The sequence below is a fragment of the Corvus kubaryi genome, unplaced genomic scaffold (assembly GCF_017639235.1).
Source record: "Corvus kubaryi isolate FWS band 111438036 unplaced genomic scaffold, C.kubaryi_AGA036_p1.0 split3-73, whole genome shotgun sequence".
Taxonomy (NCBI): domain Eukaryota; kingdom Metazoa; phylum Chordata; class Aves; order Passeriformes; family Corvidae; genus Corvus; species Corvus kubaryi.
In genome coordinates, this window is record NW_024582091.1 from 31,693,822 (window position 1) to 31,711,632 (window position 17,811).

The following is a 17,811-nucleotide window of genomic DNA, read 5'->3' on the forward strand; positions in this document are numbered from 1 at the left end:
CACCTTTTTCCTTGCAGAATAATGAAATACAATTTGTTTTCATATTGGGCAAGTGAAAGACTATTGGGGCACCTAGATCATTGGAGATATAGCACACCCTGAAGTCCTAGGCAATCTCTCCAGCTCGACTTTACTTTTTGAAATTGGTTTACTGTTTTCAAATCCCAATCTGAAACACTATTTGGAAGCTGTGAAGATTGCTTATGGAGATATTTTTGAGGTCTGCAGAATCTGTGCAATAGAAATATCATGCTTGAAATTCCGAATGCTTTCATGTGACCTACATAAGTGTTTCTTATTTCTTCCTGTAGTGATTGTAGGCTCCTTTTTCATGGCTCTATTGCATCAAGCACCAGAACTCCTTGTTAATAGCATGGGCCATATGTTGCTCTCACTAAACAGCACAGTGCAGAGCAAAGGAATAAAAATACAAGTGCAATGAAGCCAGAGTACACACACCAAGGAGAAAAAGACAGACCAGCTTCCATAACAAGACCAGCAACAGAAACGCCACTGGACAATGGCCAATGGCAAATATGACGCAAATATGATTATGATGAATACTTAAATTCCCAGGGGAGCACTGAGTTCTTACGGCACAACCTTTACTAGTGAGAGCCAAACCAACACAGGTAAGGCAGCTTGACTAGCCTTCTCCCTCCTTGTTACTGGCATTCCTACTAGACAACCGGAATCAACTTCATCACCAGTTGTGTTACCAGTGCTGGGAAGGGTTTGGCTGGTGCTTTTTATGGGGCATGCTTTTGAGCAAGAATGTCTGAACTTAAATAATGGGATGATGAGGTTATGCAGGATATCCTTTGTAAAAGTTTCCTCTTTCTTTCCAAAGAAACATGGAAGCTCTGCCTTTGAAAGCCCAGAGAATCTTAATCCAAGTAAGTATTTTCCATTTGCAGCAACAGTATTTTGCACTTGCAACATAGGCAAAATGTTATTGCTTTTCTGTAATTTTTAAAAAGCACTATGAAAAGTTAAAATAATCTTCAGAGCTATTTGTTTGCGTTTTATTGGGTAGACTTTGGTGAATATTTATTCAAATGCATACTCTCATATTCTAAATTGTATTATTATTATAAATTATGAGAAAATATAATAATATGTCTAATCAAAATACACGTATCTTTACGCATATTTTTTTCTTACACTCTAATAAGCTTTTTGTTAATGTCTGTTTAACATTTTTGTATTTTATGATGGAATAAAAGTAGCACAGAAGAGCCTCATGTCATTAAGGAAAATGTCAAGGTCTTTCTGAAACAGTGAAGATTTAGGGTTTTTTCATTGTTGCTAAATCATTAGAATTTACTGCTTAAATGTCTAATTTAAATCATTAAATAGCTCACTTTGAAACCCTGTTCATATTATTTCAAAGGTTTTACTGTCTTCAGTACAGACTCATGGAGATATAAGGCCCGTATTTCTCAAAAAACCTTGTTATGCTGTATACAGCAATGCTTTAAAGCTAACTATTAACTAGCTTTTAACTAGGTCTATTAACCTAGATTAAACCCAACCCACTGTATTATGATATTTCTAATAGGAATATTTTTCTTTTTTTCTGCTTTTATTCTCCCTTGGATTAAAATTTATCAGAAAAATGGATTTTCATCCACAATTCATGTCAGTATTATTAAGGAGTTTCTAAATTGGGAGTAAATTTTCAATATTGTGCCTTTTTTAAAGGGTTTCTGTTGTATCTTGAATCATAGTCTCTCACTGGAAGGATTTTTTTAAGGGTAATTGATTCTACAGTATAGAAGAAAAACTGAGGTTTTTTATAGAACAATCTGTGTACAGAAGGGAAGGCAGACATTGACAGACTGTACAGAAGCAGATTGATTTGTACAAGATTTATACACTGCTGTACATCAAGGGAGCTTTGTCAAAATTTGTATTGACTTTAGTAATTTAGATATTCTTGGTTATATCCCCTAATGTTATATTCATGAAGAGAGGTATAGACTAGAAATTCTTCTTGAGACAGTCAGATAGTGTACATTCTATATAGCAACATAGATGCAGTTGCCAATTTAGCCTCCGCAGGAGTTTTGGGGGAAGTTAAACACATTTCACAGCAACTCACTTTATTGTATTCTGCAAAATTTGTAATTAGAGGATTCAGTGACCTAGATAAAATACTTTTTTTCCTCATAGATCCTCTGAAGATGTTGCAGAGATTTTTTTTCCTCTTTTGTTTTTTGCCTCATTTAATGTCAAAGATACCATCAAGATGGCAAGGACCAGCCAGTATACTTCAGTCAAGGAAGGGGGATATGTCAGAGCTTGTCACAATTCATCAACAGATCAGAATTGTTATGGTGATGACTCTTCCATGGTAAATGCTCTCCCACTCAAAGATACAGGAACAGATTTCTAGGACAATATAACTTGGAAAATCATATTCAGATGCAAAGCTGTTCAAATGTTTTTGTGATAACAGTACTCTTCAAAGTGGTAAAAAGCCTATGTCTCTTTGAGATCTTATATGACATGCATTAAGATTCCTTCCACCAGGAGAAGGATTTTGATACAGGCTTCTCACAAAGGTGCTGTGTTCTTGTAAGAAGGCAAAGACATGCTATTCTGGAACAATTAACATGAAGCTTAACTGATAACTAGCTAAGCCTCTGATCTTAGTTTTGACACTTGTTTAACTGCAGCATCTTCCTGAGTTACCCTGACATGTCAGGCAACATGGGAGGACTATTAGAAAGGAAAGACCTTTTCCTGTGAATGTGGAAATGGAGGAAGGTTAAAGCTGTGTGAGCTGAGCAAAAAAATCAAGACCTAAGAGAGAGAATCACAGAGAATCAGTGTACACTGCAGAGAAGTTTTGGGATGTCAGTGAATAACAAAATACAAGAAATTCAGGGTTAAAAGAGGTGTGAAGACTACAACCAAGAAAGAAGAAGGATATTAAAGTCAAAGTTCAGATAGCCATGGAGAACTGATCTGTTCAAATTACTGGCGACAACAGTATCCTGACATGGCAGCTTCAGTGTCAGCCAATCTGAGAGCACTGCTTCCAAGTACTTGTGAAAGCTCCAGAAAAAGATAAGATAAAGAATTTAAAATTAGTTCTTTTACTTAGTAGTTTACCAAACAAGGTTTCCAAGTTTGAAATACAAGTAGATGTTTTATATCAATGTCTTTGTCTTCAAAAATTCCTTTATGCTTGTTCACTGTCCTTTTCTTCTTGTTCACTGTTACAGGATCCTATATTTTGTTTTATTATTCTCTTCTGTTGGTGATCTGAAAATTCAAACTCTTCATTGAAGTCTGAAGGTAAGATCTTTGAAAAGAGCCAACCAACCATGAAATAGGAGAGGAATCATCTGTTCTTTTTCTTTCTGACCAGATGAGTACAAAGCATTTTGCTTTTTGACAAGGAGATAGCTGAAAATTTCAACTCATACACACACTTCAATGCAATTTATTGAGTGCTATTAGAATATAGTGTACAAATTGGGGCTGTCTTAAATAATCACCCCTTTTCCAAAAGATTTACACTGGAGCTGAACAAAGGAAAAATGGCAATGACAATGAAAGAAAGTTTGAGATTTAATACATAAGAACAATATGCTTGTTTTCTAAGGCCTCAAGAATTCAGCAGAGCATAATTTCTACAGGGCACTGGATAACATCCAGGAAAAGCATTCTATTTGAAGGTATCAAATAATCTAAAAATTTTGGAGATATGTGGCACATACACACCACTCTTTACACCTTATCAGAAAACAAGAATGGTCCAAGATTACCTAAGGCAGCAGTGGCAAAATAGAATGATACTGAAAACATGTCAATCTAGAAAAAGAGTAAGATCCTTTCAGCCCTCACCAGCTGCATGATTATGTATATAATGTCTGAATATCACTGAGTTGCAAAGCCTAGGGTGTAAGTAAATTGGTTTCATACATTTTCTGCGTGATAAATGTTCTGTTACTTCCTACACTTTTACCATTTTAAAAAAAAGCTGGTTTCTTCTGTCAAAGGTGGAGCCAGTCTTTGATGTTATATAAAGTATATTTTTCAATTTAAAAATGCTTCTATTTGTTCTCTATGCTGACAACTTATGATACTATCTTCAACTATATTTATTAGAAGAATCTTTTGTTTCAATCTGTTCCGTCTCCTGATCAGTGATATTTAGTGATGTACCAGTCATAAAGGTACCTAAACACTAAGAAGTCACATGCAGATGTCTCTTCAGCTATTTCAAAGACTTAAATTTGTCTGCCTACTCCTCTTTTTCCCTTCTGACATTGTGCCAAATATTCTCATAAATTACTTTTTTTCTTTCCCCTATGTCTGAAATAAAGCTTCAGGGTTTACGGTTCCTCAAGGCACTGTGGCATATTTTCTCATATATGGAAAACACAGAATAGCACAACAAAACAGCTTTTCACAGTAATGTTTTACAAGTAATTCTGCCTTCTTAATTTCCTCCAAATCTCTTGTGTGAAAGGTATTGTATCCTAGTGACTGGCCTTGAGCCTTAAAGGGAATTTAGTTATATGGTTCTGAGCAGATAATTTCCCCCCAATTTGTTTGCCAAATGGGTGTCTAATTTACATTCCCAATTACCTGAATTGCATGCATAAATGAGCTAATGAAACACACAAATGTGTAACTGGTCATAAATAGTCATTTCTATGTGCAATTGCAGTAATTGTATGCTCCTCATGATTTTGAAAATCAAGAACTAATGTTAATTTGATGCTAGTTCATCTTGTATAACAGTTATATTTAAAGATTAAGTTTATCACTCAGCAAATGTGGCAGCCTTGTTCTATTATGTCTTTTTTCCATTATGGTTAATTGACGGATAACAGAGTTTAACACTGAAGGGACTTCTTCCTGCTGATAAGCAGGGTTCAAACATTTTCCTAAAATAAGCAGGACTGCAAATCTATTTATGTACTATACTGAGTCACAATAACCACAATTTTATACTCCTTTAAACAATGCATTTAAAAAGAAAAATTCATTTGAGGTAACAAGATTTTGGGGAAAGAGATAATAAGTCACATAACTGTTTTTATCCACATGTTCTGATTCACAATAATCACATTACAGAAATATTTAATTAATGTAACACTTTGTTTCAGTCATGGGTCCGGCCAAAACCTGGGTCGCATTTTCTGTTTTCAAATGCAGGAAATCTTGTTACTTATTCTGCTGCCACCCAATCTGTTTTTCTCTTAGACTGCAATTGCTTTCTGGATAACATAAAACTAAGAGCTCTATGAGAGAGATTAACAAGTGCCATGGTGCAACTGAAGGTCTCAAGTATCATTTGAGCACTACTACATAATTTTACAAAAAGACTCAGGTGTTCTGTACTATTAAATTGTATGATGCAAAGACCAAGAATGTATATTGCAGTAGTAGTTCTAAGTCATTGGACATAGTTAATTTTAAAATTAAAATGCTTACTTCAACCACTTTACTGTAATGATTAGAATATAAACAATATAATTCAATTTCAGGGATTATGTTTTAATCTTCTGAAGGTAAGATCTGACTTTGTATTTCTCTTTCAGCGGTTTTAACAATAGCAACAGGGTTGATAAATGCAGAGCCAGAAATTATTGCAAATAATGCACAGAAACATTACTGAATAACAATAGGTGAAAGACTAATCCAAAGTATATTAAGAGGATAATGTTGATTATGTTTATAGTTAGATAGCAAGTTATGGCTGAATGCCATTCAAAGCATTTTACAGATTAGGCCTCAATCCTGTAATCTGTTTCACTCAGGAAATCCCCCAAGCCATCTGTGAGACTACTATAAGGAACGTTTAGGTCCTGTCATGTGTATGTCAGTGTGTCATTCCTGTCCCAGGCCTAGTAATGTGATCACTTTTTTAATATATATTATATTTACCAAAAAAAACCCCAAAAAATCCATTAGAACAGAGAGTCAAGTTAATGAGTAGAAGCCAATAAAGGCGATAAAACTCAAACTTGCCTTCAATAGCTGCTGGTTTCTTTCTTGGACTGTGTTCCAGAAGAAGACGAGGTGGTACCAATTCCTTATGTCCTGCACCTAAGTATACAGGTTAAGAAGCATAGAAAATGGATTCACCAACAGGCTGAGCAGTTTCACTGGGAGCCTGAGCTCCCTTCAAAATTTCTCATGTTAAAAATATTACACTGTGCATAAAAGAAAATATCTTTCAGATACCACAAGAAGGAAATATATTTCTCAGCAAATAGAGTAATTTATTTTTAAGAGTCACATTTGAAATCAATGAAGTCCAAGTAACTCAAATATATGCTGAAATGCTACAGTTCTCTTTTTCTTCCTTAGACTCAAAAGAGAAGAATAATACTCTGATAATAAGGTTACATATTCATGATGCCTCTTCTACAACAAAGTCTTATTTTCTTCTGTCAAACAAATGGTCTTTAGTTGCTCCCTCAAGTCCACTTATTATGAACTCCTGGAAACACCAGTAAAAATTATGATGTTTCTCATCCTTAAGGATTATTCTTAATTAGCCAATACCAACCAGGTCATGCATTGTAAACACTGATGAGGTTCTGATTCCAGCTGCTGACTGAAACACCTCTGCTCTCTCAGTGTGTTCAACTGGGACTTTCTGTACTGTTTTAGCCTATGTGCAGATACCATACTTTGTAAAAAACATTTTTCATTTCATTTCTCCAAAGATTCACAAACATATTTAATGTACTCTTATGTTACTTATGCTTATTTTCTAGTTTATGACATATTTACAGTCTCCTTATTTCCTTTTAAGTTATTTCACTGACATTTAGTCTCAGTAATTATCCTGTCATTGTCATTTGGAAAGTGCAATTTTTTGTGACCTGAGGAATAAAATTAAGTAGTTATGTACACTATTGATTCAGTCCTATGCACCAGCATACATTCACTGCACCAGAGTCCACATGCAAACAGACTGTTAAATCTCAGCTCCAGCTTCACATCAGAAACTCAAAGGCATGCCTCATGCTTGGTGATAGGCTCAGAAGAGAAATCAAGATTTTGTTGGACCTTGGAAACTGCAGCATCTTACTTACCCCTCTCATTTTGCAAAGGTGTGTATACTCATGGGGAATGCATGAGAAAAACATCATCTTGAAGATAGCAGTGGGATTTGAGTATCGTGGTCTTAATGTTATTGCATCTCATCAGCATATGTACAATTGCAGGCACGTAATTTGGAAGCATGTGGTTCAGTTCATCCAATAATTTGTATAAAATATCACACACACAGCTGCTCAAACTTGACGTGTGCCTGAGCCACTGATAAAATATTAACACGTTGATAAAACCAATGTATTGAAAGTGCTTTGCAACAAATAGTAATAATTTTACATTTTCCACATATTTCCTGTCTTGGCAATAAACCCAAGTGCATATTTACCAATCTCATCACAGAATAACTATAGCCTTAAAATGAATGTTAGGCAAACTTCAGGAATCAAGATGTTTAGCCATGATTTTCCAAACACTTTATGTCTAAAAAAAAAATAATCTTGAAGTTGAAAACTGAACTAATGAGCTGCTGATTACCTTTGCTGCCAGCCAGAATAGAAAAGTTAAATTCATAACCTCTGTCAACATATGGAAACTTCATAGATTGAATTTCTAGTTCAGAATGAAGCAAAAATCAACATAACAATTGATGAAGAACAGGTATTCTTCTACATTTGATCAAAGTCCTAGACTAAAGATTAGTTATTTATTTTTCCATTTCTTTTTTTTTCTTTTTTTTTCTTTCCAAAAGGAAAAAAAAAAAGTGATAATTTTTATAACTTGGATTAATTGTTTTGTGTGAAAGAGGATAAAGGGCAGTGGCTCAGAATGTTGAGTAGATGAATAATGAAGAAGGATAGTCAATAAATTGGGCTACAGTGTGGCATCTACAGTATGGGGCAATGATCTAACTCCTCTAGGTCAAATTGTAGGCTGCCCCCATTATCTTCCTGTTCTTTGCTGTGGCAGCAGTTTTCTAATGATTGCACCAGTGTGCTCATAATGCCAGTGTGATACCACTTATTGCTAATGACTTCTCAAGTTCTATTTTATAGCTTTACAAGTTTTAAGCAAATCATTTATTTCATGCAAATTGACCACATGATCCGATATGAGAGTGTTTTAAGCCAGAAAAGCTTAAGCTTCACAGATCAAAAACTTTCCCTTAGGCCAAAATGCTTGTTCTGAGCAGGTTCCCATGCACTCTGATAAAAGGCTTCTTTAATGTTTCCATGTCTTATTAAACGTCTCTCTATTCACTTTGATGGGAATGCAAAGGACAGTAGACGAATAAATATTTTATCCATTCTTTTGATGAAATATGTTAAAGGGGATAACCTAAGTTAAATTTCTTTTCCTTTTTCTCTCCTCTTTAAATTATAAAGCACAAGTGGTTTTCTGTAGTACAGACAACTGATAAATAGAAATGAGGAATTGGCTTCAACAGATCAGACCTTTAGGATTAATGAGATCTACTATCTTGACTCTAGCAGTGGCCAGTTGGACACATATACATGATGTAAATGAGAGGAAGGCAGGATGTTTTTAATGCTCCCAGTGGACAATCAGATTAGACCATGAATCACGAGAAGTTATTATCCTGATTACCACTATTATTACTGGACATACACTTATCTCACAGCTTTGAAAGTGCTCTATAAAAAACACTGCATGTTATTTGCTTCTCATTTCAAATGTAGCCTTCATTTTTCTATTATGAGATAAACCACTAAGATTCATTTAAGGTGCTTTTTTTTAAAAAAAATATTAGTTTGGATTTCTCCAAAAGATGTAATTGCAAGCACAAGAATGTGCATGCATTTCTATGCCAATCTGCCCCTAGAGTTGATCCACAACATTTTCATGTGTAACCTGTCCATGCAGTTGTGCTATAGGTATCTCCTTCATATATATTGTAAACAGCTGACAACAAATTACATCTGACAAAAACTGAAAGAGTGAAATATTTTGGATTTAAGATCATGGGAATGCTCTCACCAGGAGAAAAAGTGTCACATTAAGACATGAGTACCTTCCTCCACTGCCTGAGAGGAAAGAAATAGGCTGCAAGGATGAGTAGAAGGTTTAGGACCCTAACTAGGTACCATGAATTCTTCATTGAAAATCAGGTACAGTCCTCAAGCTCTGGGAAACTTCTGTCATCAGTGTTTATTAAATTGCTTGAGATGTCTTGAAGAAATTAATTCTGACATGGTTTATTGATATTTTAGATTCTTTTATTGCATGATAAGGAATACAAGACAAACTTTAATTACCTTACTTTCCTCAATCTAGGAAATGTCTTTCTATATGTGTCAAAAATGTTCATGTTTGCATATTGCGCATAAATTGATTTCTTATGGGAATATCAAATTATGTGAGTTTTCTTTATTCCCTGATCTTCTGAATTAAATTTGTCTGCAGTGGCCTTAATAAAGTGTCTAAATATATCTTTGTAGACAAAAAGATAAAATACTTGTAAAATTATTATTACTATTATTATTATTATTATTCAGGCATTTCAGACTGGTGAATATTCCAATTGGGTATGGAGAGAAATAATGCCATCACAGAGTGCAACATGTGGAAATACCATTCCTGTGACTGTTCATTTCCTCATATCCATATACCAGTTACTTGAACAGCAGGAATCCTATGGTACAACAGCACCAACACTTTGTTAAAGTCTCTCAGTGCAGCAAAATGTCTTCAGATAAATCTCATTCTGCTCAGATGTGACATCATTCTCTAGTGATAGTAAAAATAACTCAAATAAAGTAAGTGTCCTTTCAGAGTAATTTGTTATGAAAAGTAAATTCCAATCAAATGTTTAATGAATGTTGGAACAAGACATGGATCAGCAGAATGAGGCAAGACTGCCAAATATGCTTTTAGAGGACTGAAAACATAATGGAGTCCAGCCATTTTGCCCAGGCTTCCAGTTTTGATGGTAAGTTTCTACAAGTTAAAGGTGAGTCTCTTCCCAGCTTTCAGTCATTACTCTCCAGACATTAGGCTGTGACCGTTCTGGGGAAGGGTTTCTTTGCTTGCTACGTGTGCATGAAAAACCTTGAGCAAACTGTTTTTCGTTAAGAAAGAACAGCTGAGGATCAAGAGGTGAGATTGTGTAACTGTACTGTACAATGCAAATGCTCTTTTTCTGGGATGCATTACTTAAATAAAATACTGATGCCCCATATAGGTATTCTTTCCTGAGGAACACACTGTGACAACAAGGATTTCATGCACACTGGCAAATAAATGGTTCCTGGGAACATTACTGGGCTCTGGAATTCAGACATACATATTCTGCAACATATTTTTGGATAGCCTCTGACAACTCTGACTTGTGTCAAGCAGCAGTGTTGCAAAAAATTCATTAGCTCCGTTCAGGAATTGGCAGGGGCCAGTGACCACCCCCAATAGATAGCTGAGATACAGTCAGCCCGTTTTGAGCTCGAAGAAGTGTACTGGATGTGGATGTCTCTATGAGAAAAAGATCACCTTCAGAGAGAGCGCAGATGAGTTGAGTTTGATTTAGTAATCTAGATGTGGCCACAAGTCTTAACAGTGAGAACAAAATTATGTCAGATGGGAAAAAATAGTCTAAACAGGGTTTTAATGACCTATTTGGAACTGAATTTTTGTCAGGGGAAGATGGAATTAATGGATAGTAAAATGAGGTTTTTATGAAAGTATATTTTAGTAGCCAACATATATTTAAGTTTTTAAATTGCTCTCAGGATGTGGCTCTTTATTAAATGGTTAATTGCCCAACATAGAGTGAAACTCTGATTTTGCATAAGGTTGATGATATTACTTAAGAAAAACCTATGCTACAATATATGCAGTGATTACCAGTAGCAATGCAATTTTTAAATTTTAGCATTATGTCACACTGACTGTCAGCCAGTTTCTTTCACGATGCATAAGAAGAAAAGGAGAGATTACATGGATAATGCCAAATCTATCTATGTTCCACTATATGCATGTATTTAAAATCCATTAACAATATCGCAAATAATTCTGGAACTCTATATAGAGTCTAATTTATGAGTAAAACACATTATTGTGAGATGTTCCCTCAATGCACAGGCAATGAAACCAGGCCTGTACAAATAACTTAACACCCTTGGGAGGCTGTACATTGACTAAGCTGAAAACAAGGGCCAGTAGGTTAAAAGTGAGGGTGTAGGAAGGAAGGATGCAGATTGGTATTCTAAATGCTCTTTTGAAAGGGAGTAAGGGGAAGGATTAAATTTCTCATCTCAAGGCACCAAACAAAAAGTAGCAGCAACTTGATAGCCTTCTATTTTTAATACATAGAAGTTTGAGTTCACCCTTTGTATTTGATGATAGATTCCTGCATATGTTTTTACATCGTAATAATATAATACATGCTATATATATGTGCAGGCATGAGCATATAAATATGTATTGATATTTGTTTAGAATGAATCATAGAAAGGTTAGGGTTGGAAGGGACCTTGAAGATCATTCTAATTGCTGCCACGGTTTAGTGATGTTTCTGAACAGAAAATTCTTGATTTGGTAATTAAACAGGTGTGAGAACCATTGGTACAGACTCCTGGAGGTTGTATGAAAATCAGTTGCTGTTTTTTCACTCAGACACCAAATCCAATTAAAATCACAGCTGGGAATTTGTTTGATATATTTTTTCTTTTCCTGTGGTTTGTATCTCATACAATGTAAGTGTGCATAACAAGTGTACAAATGACGCAGGCAAAAGAGGCGTGGGTAGAGCTATAGGTGTTTTTTTTGTTTGTTTGGTTGGTTTTTTTAACTTAAAGTGGATGCTATGGGTCCAGAAATGCATGCAAAGTATTTTAGCTGCATGGCATGACAGAGCTTGCAGTTTAATCTATTTACAAAAATATATCTGTTGAGAACTCCTTTACAAATATTTTTACCACAAAATCCTTCTTTAGTTCAATCTACATCTGTGAAAACAGATATATTTTTATGTTCAGGAGACTGAAGTCATTAAGGAGTTAAGAGTTAAGTATTAACAGTTTTTTCATTATACATTAAGTAAGAAGTCACACAGCCTTTCCTGACATTAAAATAAAATTGAATTGAAAAAATTGAAAATTGAATTTGCTGCCTCCACTTCCTCCCATTATTTGTCATGGGCAGTTAGCAGGTAAAAATAAACCTACATGTTATGTTTAGAAATATCGAAAGCTAGATCTCAAAGAATTGAGTACAAGGACAGTGAAAATTATGGGTTATTGTGTGGTAATGAGGGGTTATTATAGTTATTGCTGCATAGTGGAGTACAAAAGGACTGTAAAGGCAGATTATAAAATGGAAAGATATATTCAGTCTTTCTCTCTCTCTCTCCAAATAACTTTTAATAAACTGGAATCATATACAGTGACCCCTCGCATAATTAACATGAATATCAGGAGTTGGTATAGATGCTTTTTATTTCACAGTATGAAGTATCCAATTAAAACAGAAGAGAAAACACTGCAACTAAATACTTTCAGCCAACAATTAAACAGAATGGAGGGGACTTATAAGCTTTTATGATGAAAATTAATAGATACTGACTATGCCATGTGAGCACTGCTCAGTAATTTATGTTCTTTGTTTGGTTCTTCTGTACATATCACTGTTTCAACCATCCTTAGTCCAACTACATCTAAGAAACATTCAGTGCTCAGGTCAGAAAAGCTGAAAGTGATTGCTGCAGGGATGCTAATACTTTATATTGTCTTCAAGAAAGAGGGCATATGCCAGTTTTTGCAATTTAAAAACAGCCTAAATGGATAAAAACAAATTACAGATACTATAATGCCTCACAATTACAGATATTTGTGGATAATGAATATGTTTAGTATAGAAATCACTGGAATTCAAACTACATCCAAGTCTGTTCTCAAGCCTCAAAGTTTTTCATATCTCTGTCTTTTTGCTAGAATGAGAAAAACAAGAAATTAATGATTATGTTACCTGCCTTGTCTATACTTATGTCTCGGTTTTGGAGACAAAATCTCAGGAGGAAACACTCCGGAATGAGTGTCTCCTCCGAAGGGAAAAGGGCCTCCCCTTTTCCTCCATCAATGAGACAAATGGGTCACAAGTGAGAGTGGGAAAAAGAAACCAAACTATTTATTAACACAAACAAAACAGGGTAGAACAGGATAAAAAAACCCCTCAAAATACAACAAATTCCCAGACAGGGAACAGACACTCAGGCTCGGACCAGCTGGGACCACCCCATGGGCTCTCTGGACCAGCGAGGAGGGAAGGGAGGCAGTGAGGCAAGGGCAAGGAAAGGGAAAAGAAGAGCAAGAAAAAACCAACAGAACCTTTTCCCAGCTAGCTGGAACACAAAGGAAACCCAAAGAGCAGCACAGCGCTCCCGGCATACTCCCTCCGAGCCCTGCCGAGCCCCCCAGAGCCCCCTTGGGCTGAGCTGTTCAGCCGCCCCCTCGGGTCCCGTGGCCCCGGCCCTGCCCCCCGGGCCCATCCTAAAGAAACAGCGTCCTTGGGCATTGAGGGGATGGTTAAGGAATAAAGCGGCTTCATAACATCACCCCAGGACAACCTGGCAATCACCTAAGACAGTGAATCCATAGCCATACTTCAGAAGTTAGAATTTCAATAATGCAGTCTGAAGCTAGAGGAAAAAGAACTGAGAGGTTTTATTAGATCAAATATCAGAGTAAGGCCCAAAAGTGCAGAGGTGTTGGCTCCTAACTCCTATTTACTCACTCCCACTGAAATCACTGTGAGCTAAGTGCCATGGCTGCAATTATGAGAAACACTGGAACAAAAAACCTGTAATACTGGAGACAATGGTTATTTTAAACCAATAATGCTTTGGGAACTTCTGATTCTTCTTTCCCTTTAGTTTTGCCAGGGAAGATCCTCTATCCTTTAAAGAGGTTATTTTTAGGACAAAGGGTCCTGGGATTCACTGTCATGAGTTCTAACCCTTGTGCTCAAAGCATCCTCCATGATTTTTGGGGAAATGACTTAACTTACCATGTCTTTCCATCGAATCTATAAATGGATCTAACAGAAATTTAAAATAAATAAAAATTGAAAGTTGTGAGCATACAGCAACTAAAAATTCCAAATCCTAAATTCTATGAAAGTGGATGCTCTAAAGGCTGAGCTTTTGTTGTGATGCTAAAATTGTTTGGGTTTCTTTTGTTTGAATCATTTGGATAGGGAATATCTTCCACATTTATTCAAGAAAATTATTTCCCTCTCCATTTCTTCTTTTCCCCTTTCACTCACTCCCAAAATACTATAGCAATTGGCATTCATTTTTTTCCAGGTGGCACCACAGTTTCCTTGATTGAGTCAACAGCTGCTCCTGATAATATCATTTGAGGTCTCATAGAAAACTTGTCATTTCAAGTCTTCATTTGAACAAAATTCTTGCTTGCACATTTGCAGTATACTTCTTGAATGTCTGTAGGCTCTCTCACTACCAGACATTTAAAAGTTAACTTTCAGACAGTTATGTCTAGATAAGTCACCCGAGGGATCCATTTATAGTCAATGGAGAGAAATTGGTACCTTCAAAGGGTGATTCATCTTTCCTATTTTAGGCATCTCTCTTAGGATGAAATTGTCCTCTGGAGGCCTCCATTTCATAGCATTGGCTATAAAGACAGCTAAAGGTTAAAGTTGGGCAATTAAATTTTGGGTATCTAAGTGAGGTGCAATGAATTGCAAACATTTTGTTTTGTGGTTCCCCATGAAGATGATGCTTCATCCCATCAAAATATTCCAGGACTAAAAAAGCCATGCATGATTTTTCACCCTGTAAATACTGTCTTGTAACAGAGTGCTCCTCAAACCCCCAACAATTATATTAGTAAATCTCACATAGAGAAAGGATTTTGTTTTAAAGCCTAACTAAAAAAAACCCAACAAAACAAAACAACAACAACAACAAAAAACCCCTGAAAAGCTCCAAAAAACCCAAAAAAACCCAAAACCAAATCCAAAAACCAAAAAAAACCCCCCACTGTTTAGGTATTATGTGTGTGGGCATTGAACACCTTTTGAAATCTATGTTATTTACTTTGTCAGATAATTCTGGATGTATTGAAGGACAAAGTGAAACAATAGGAAGGCAGGTGAATTGTCAGAGGGAGGAATAGAGGTCCCTGATGGAGAAAAAATAAAGTGATCTTGACTCGTTATAGATATATGTCATAAGGTACATATCTTTTTGTCAGAGCAGATACATGCAGAAAGCAAGCTGACATCAAAAGAAAGATGCACCTGAAGAGAGAAAGGTGAAAGGAGTGGATCTGCCACAGCTTACAGTCCCAGTGGCTGTAAATAGGATGCTAAGTAGGTGGGCATAAAACAAGAGAGCGTGTGTTGCTTAGGCCAAAGCTGAACACTCTTCTGTCTGCTGCATTTCATGTTCTCAGAGGAGAAGAGGTGAGGAATTATTGCTAAGCTGAAATGTTTCATGATGGAATGTATCTTGTCAAAGTACCTGTAGATCCTTTCCATACTCTTTTTATCTATGTGATATGGTGAACTGGTACCATTACTGTTGTTAAAAGAGAACCTCATCATTTTCCAGCAGGGACAGCATAGAATTCTATATTGGGATGAGAAGGGTAACTTCTCCTAGTTCCACAATAGAGATATAGGGTTTTTCTTTTTAATGAAAAATTCAGGAGAAAACTGGAAGCCCTTCAGAACATGTTTTTTCCTTCTTCATGTTGTTTCAGTGTATTCAGCATCAGGAGGTGTTTAAAGGCACATTGTATAGATGTCAGCTATTTTCCTTTTCATTAAAGTTGAGAGAGATTCAATATATGGTGATTAACTTCCCTGAGAATTTTCAGAATTATATTCTAAAGGTAACAGATTCATTAGCTCACTTAAAATTTTAGAGTTATATAACGTGGGACTACAAAACTGACTGAAGGAGAAGGTTGTGGGTTATCATGTCTCATGAAAGACAAATGTTTACTTGCAACCCACGTAAGACTCTTGCTATGCTAAAATGGTTGGCATTTAAGATGCTGGCCATCTTGTTTAGCTTGAGCAACTCTGTGATGGAGCCTTGACTCCAACTTACTCTGACAGCCTCCCTATATTCATTCCAAGTGGCCTGCTTCCACCTCCTGTGTATTTCCTGCTTACACTTGAGTAATGACAAGAGTTCCTTGTTCATCCATGCAAGTCTCTTGCCCTCTCTGATTTCTTGTTCATTGGGGTGCATCATTCCTGAGCCTAGAGGAAGTGATCCTTGAATATCAACCAGCTCTCTTAGACACCTCTTCCCACAGGACCTGTTCCTATGGGATTCTTCCAAGAAGATCCCTAAAGAGGCTAAGTTAGCTGTCCTGAAGTCCATGTTTGCAATCTTACTCACTGCCCTGTTTCTCCTTGCCCAATGCTGCACTCCACAATCTCATGGTCACTGCAGACAAGATGGCCCCCAACCTTCACATCTCTAACAAGGCCTTCCCTGTTTGTCACTATGAGGTCAACCAGCACAACATTCCTTGTGGGATCCTCCACTACCTGTTTGTGCCTTGTTGTTTTACTTCTCCAGCTATCAGGGTAGTTACATTCCCCCACAAGAACCTGTGCCTGTGACTTTGAGGCTGCTTCAAGCTGCCTGTAGAATGTTTCCATTTTTAAACCTACCTGATGTAACATCAATATCTATTGTAATAATTCTATCTATTGTAATGATTCTGGAAATCAATTATGAGTCATTAAATGTAATAACTATTTTACGAAGTCACTTGTTAAACTCGTTTTTACCTTTTAAACAGGAAACAATTTGTTTACTATTAGCTGTTTAGGAGGATTTTTGGCATTTAACTTTTGCCTTTATTTTCTAAATAGCTTACTTTTCAAAACTAAAGTATTTGAGTCTTTTGATGATCCTCCATTGAAATCACCCTTCTTTTTGAAACTTGTTTACTGAACTATGTGAAATGCTTATAATACTAAATAATAGTAATAAAACATAATGCAAATATGAGAGTAATTTCACTCTCTGTCTTCACAGCTTAAATTGGTTTGTTTCCATTAAAACCAAAGATTTAGACTAATTTACATCAGCAAAAGTTGTGACTTTCTCTTGTATCACATAATTTTGACCCTCAGAGTGCCTTGCAGTGAACTGTCAAAGAAAGACATACATTCCCTTCTGCAGAAGCAGAATAACACACATTCCCTTTGTAGCTGTTTCCAAGAGAGGGAGTAATTTGAATTTTTTTTGGCAAAGTTACAATAAAGTGCCATAAGAGTGTTGACAGAGGCAGCTTCATGTGCCAGCATCTGGCTCTGACTCACAGTGGGATGATATAAACTGGGAATAATGGATAGTTGTTTTGCCTCTGTGGGATGGTGTCAGGATTGTATACTGATAACATCCCCATTGAGAGATCAATGTCATTTCAGCATTTGACGAAATAGACACAGTTTTTGGGGTGAGAGAGGGGGGTCATAGACAAGAATCTTGTTAAAATTAGATCAGATATCTTCTCATAGTTTCTCATAGCTGAATAGAAGTTTAAAGAAGCAATATTTAACTCCAAATGTAGATAATGTTTATTGTAAGAATTGCACAGTAATAAATTAGTTAGAAAATTTCAATAACTAAAACTTAATTTTCAGTTCCTCATACATGTATTTAAAATTACTCTTCATCAATTCTTTCCTTTCAGACTCTGAAAAGTATTCAAAACTGTTCCAGGGTATTACTAGAGAAATACTAGAGAAATATTTCTGTTGTTCAATCATCTCCATTTA

General features: G+C 36.0%; 1 protein-coding gene across 1 annotated transcript in view; it reads right to left on the reverse strand.

Moving 5' to 3' along the window:
• TRDN (triadin) overlaps positions 1-17,811 on the reverse strand; it is a 117,616-nt gene that overhangs the window by 16,310 nt on the left and 83,495 nt on the right. The window contains exon 13 of the mRNA XM_042016652.1: positions 5,995-6,072. Within this exon, the coding sequence (XP_041872586.1) occupies positions 5,995-6,072 (78 nt within the window). The remainder of the gene's footprint in view (positions 1-5,994; positions 6,073-17,811) is intronic.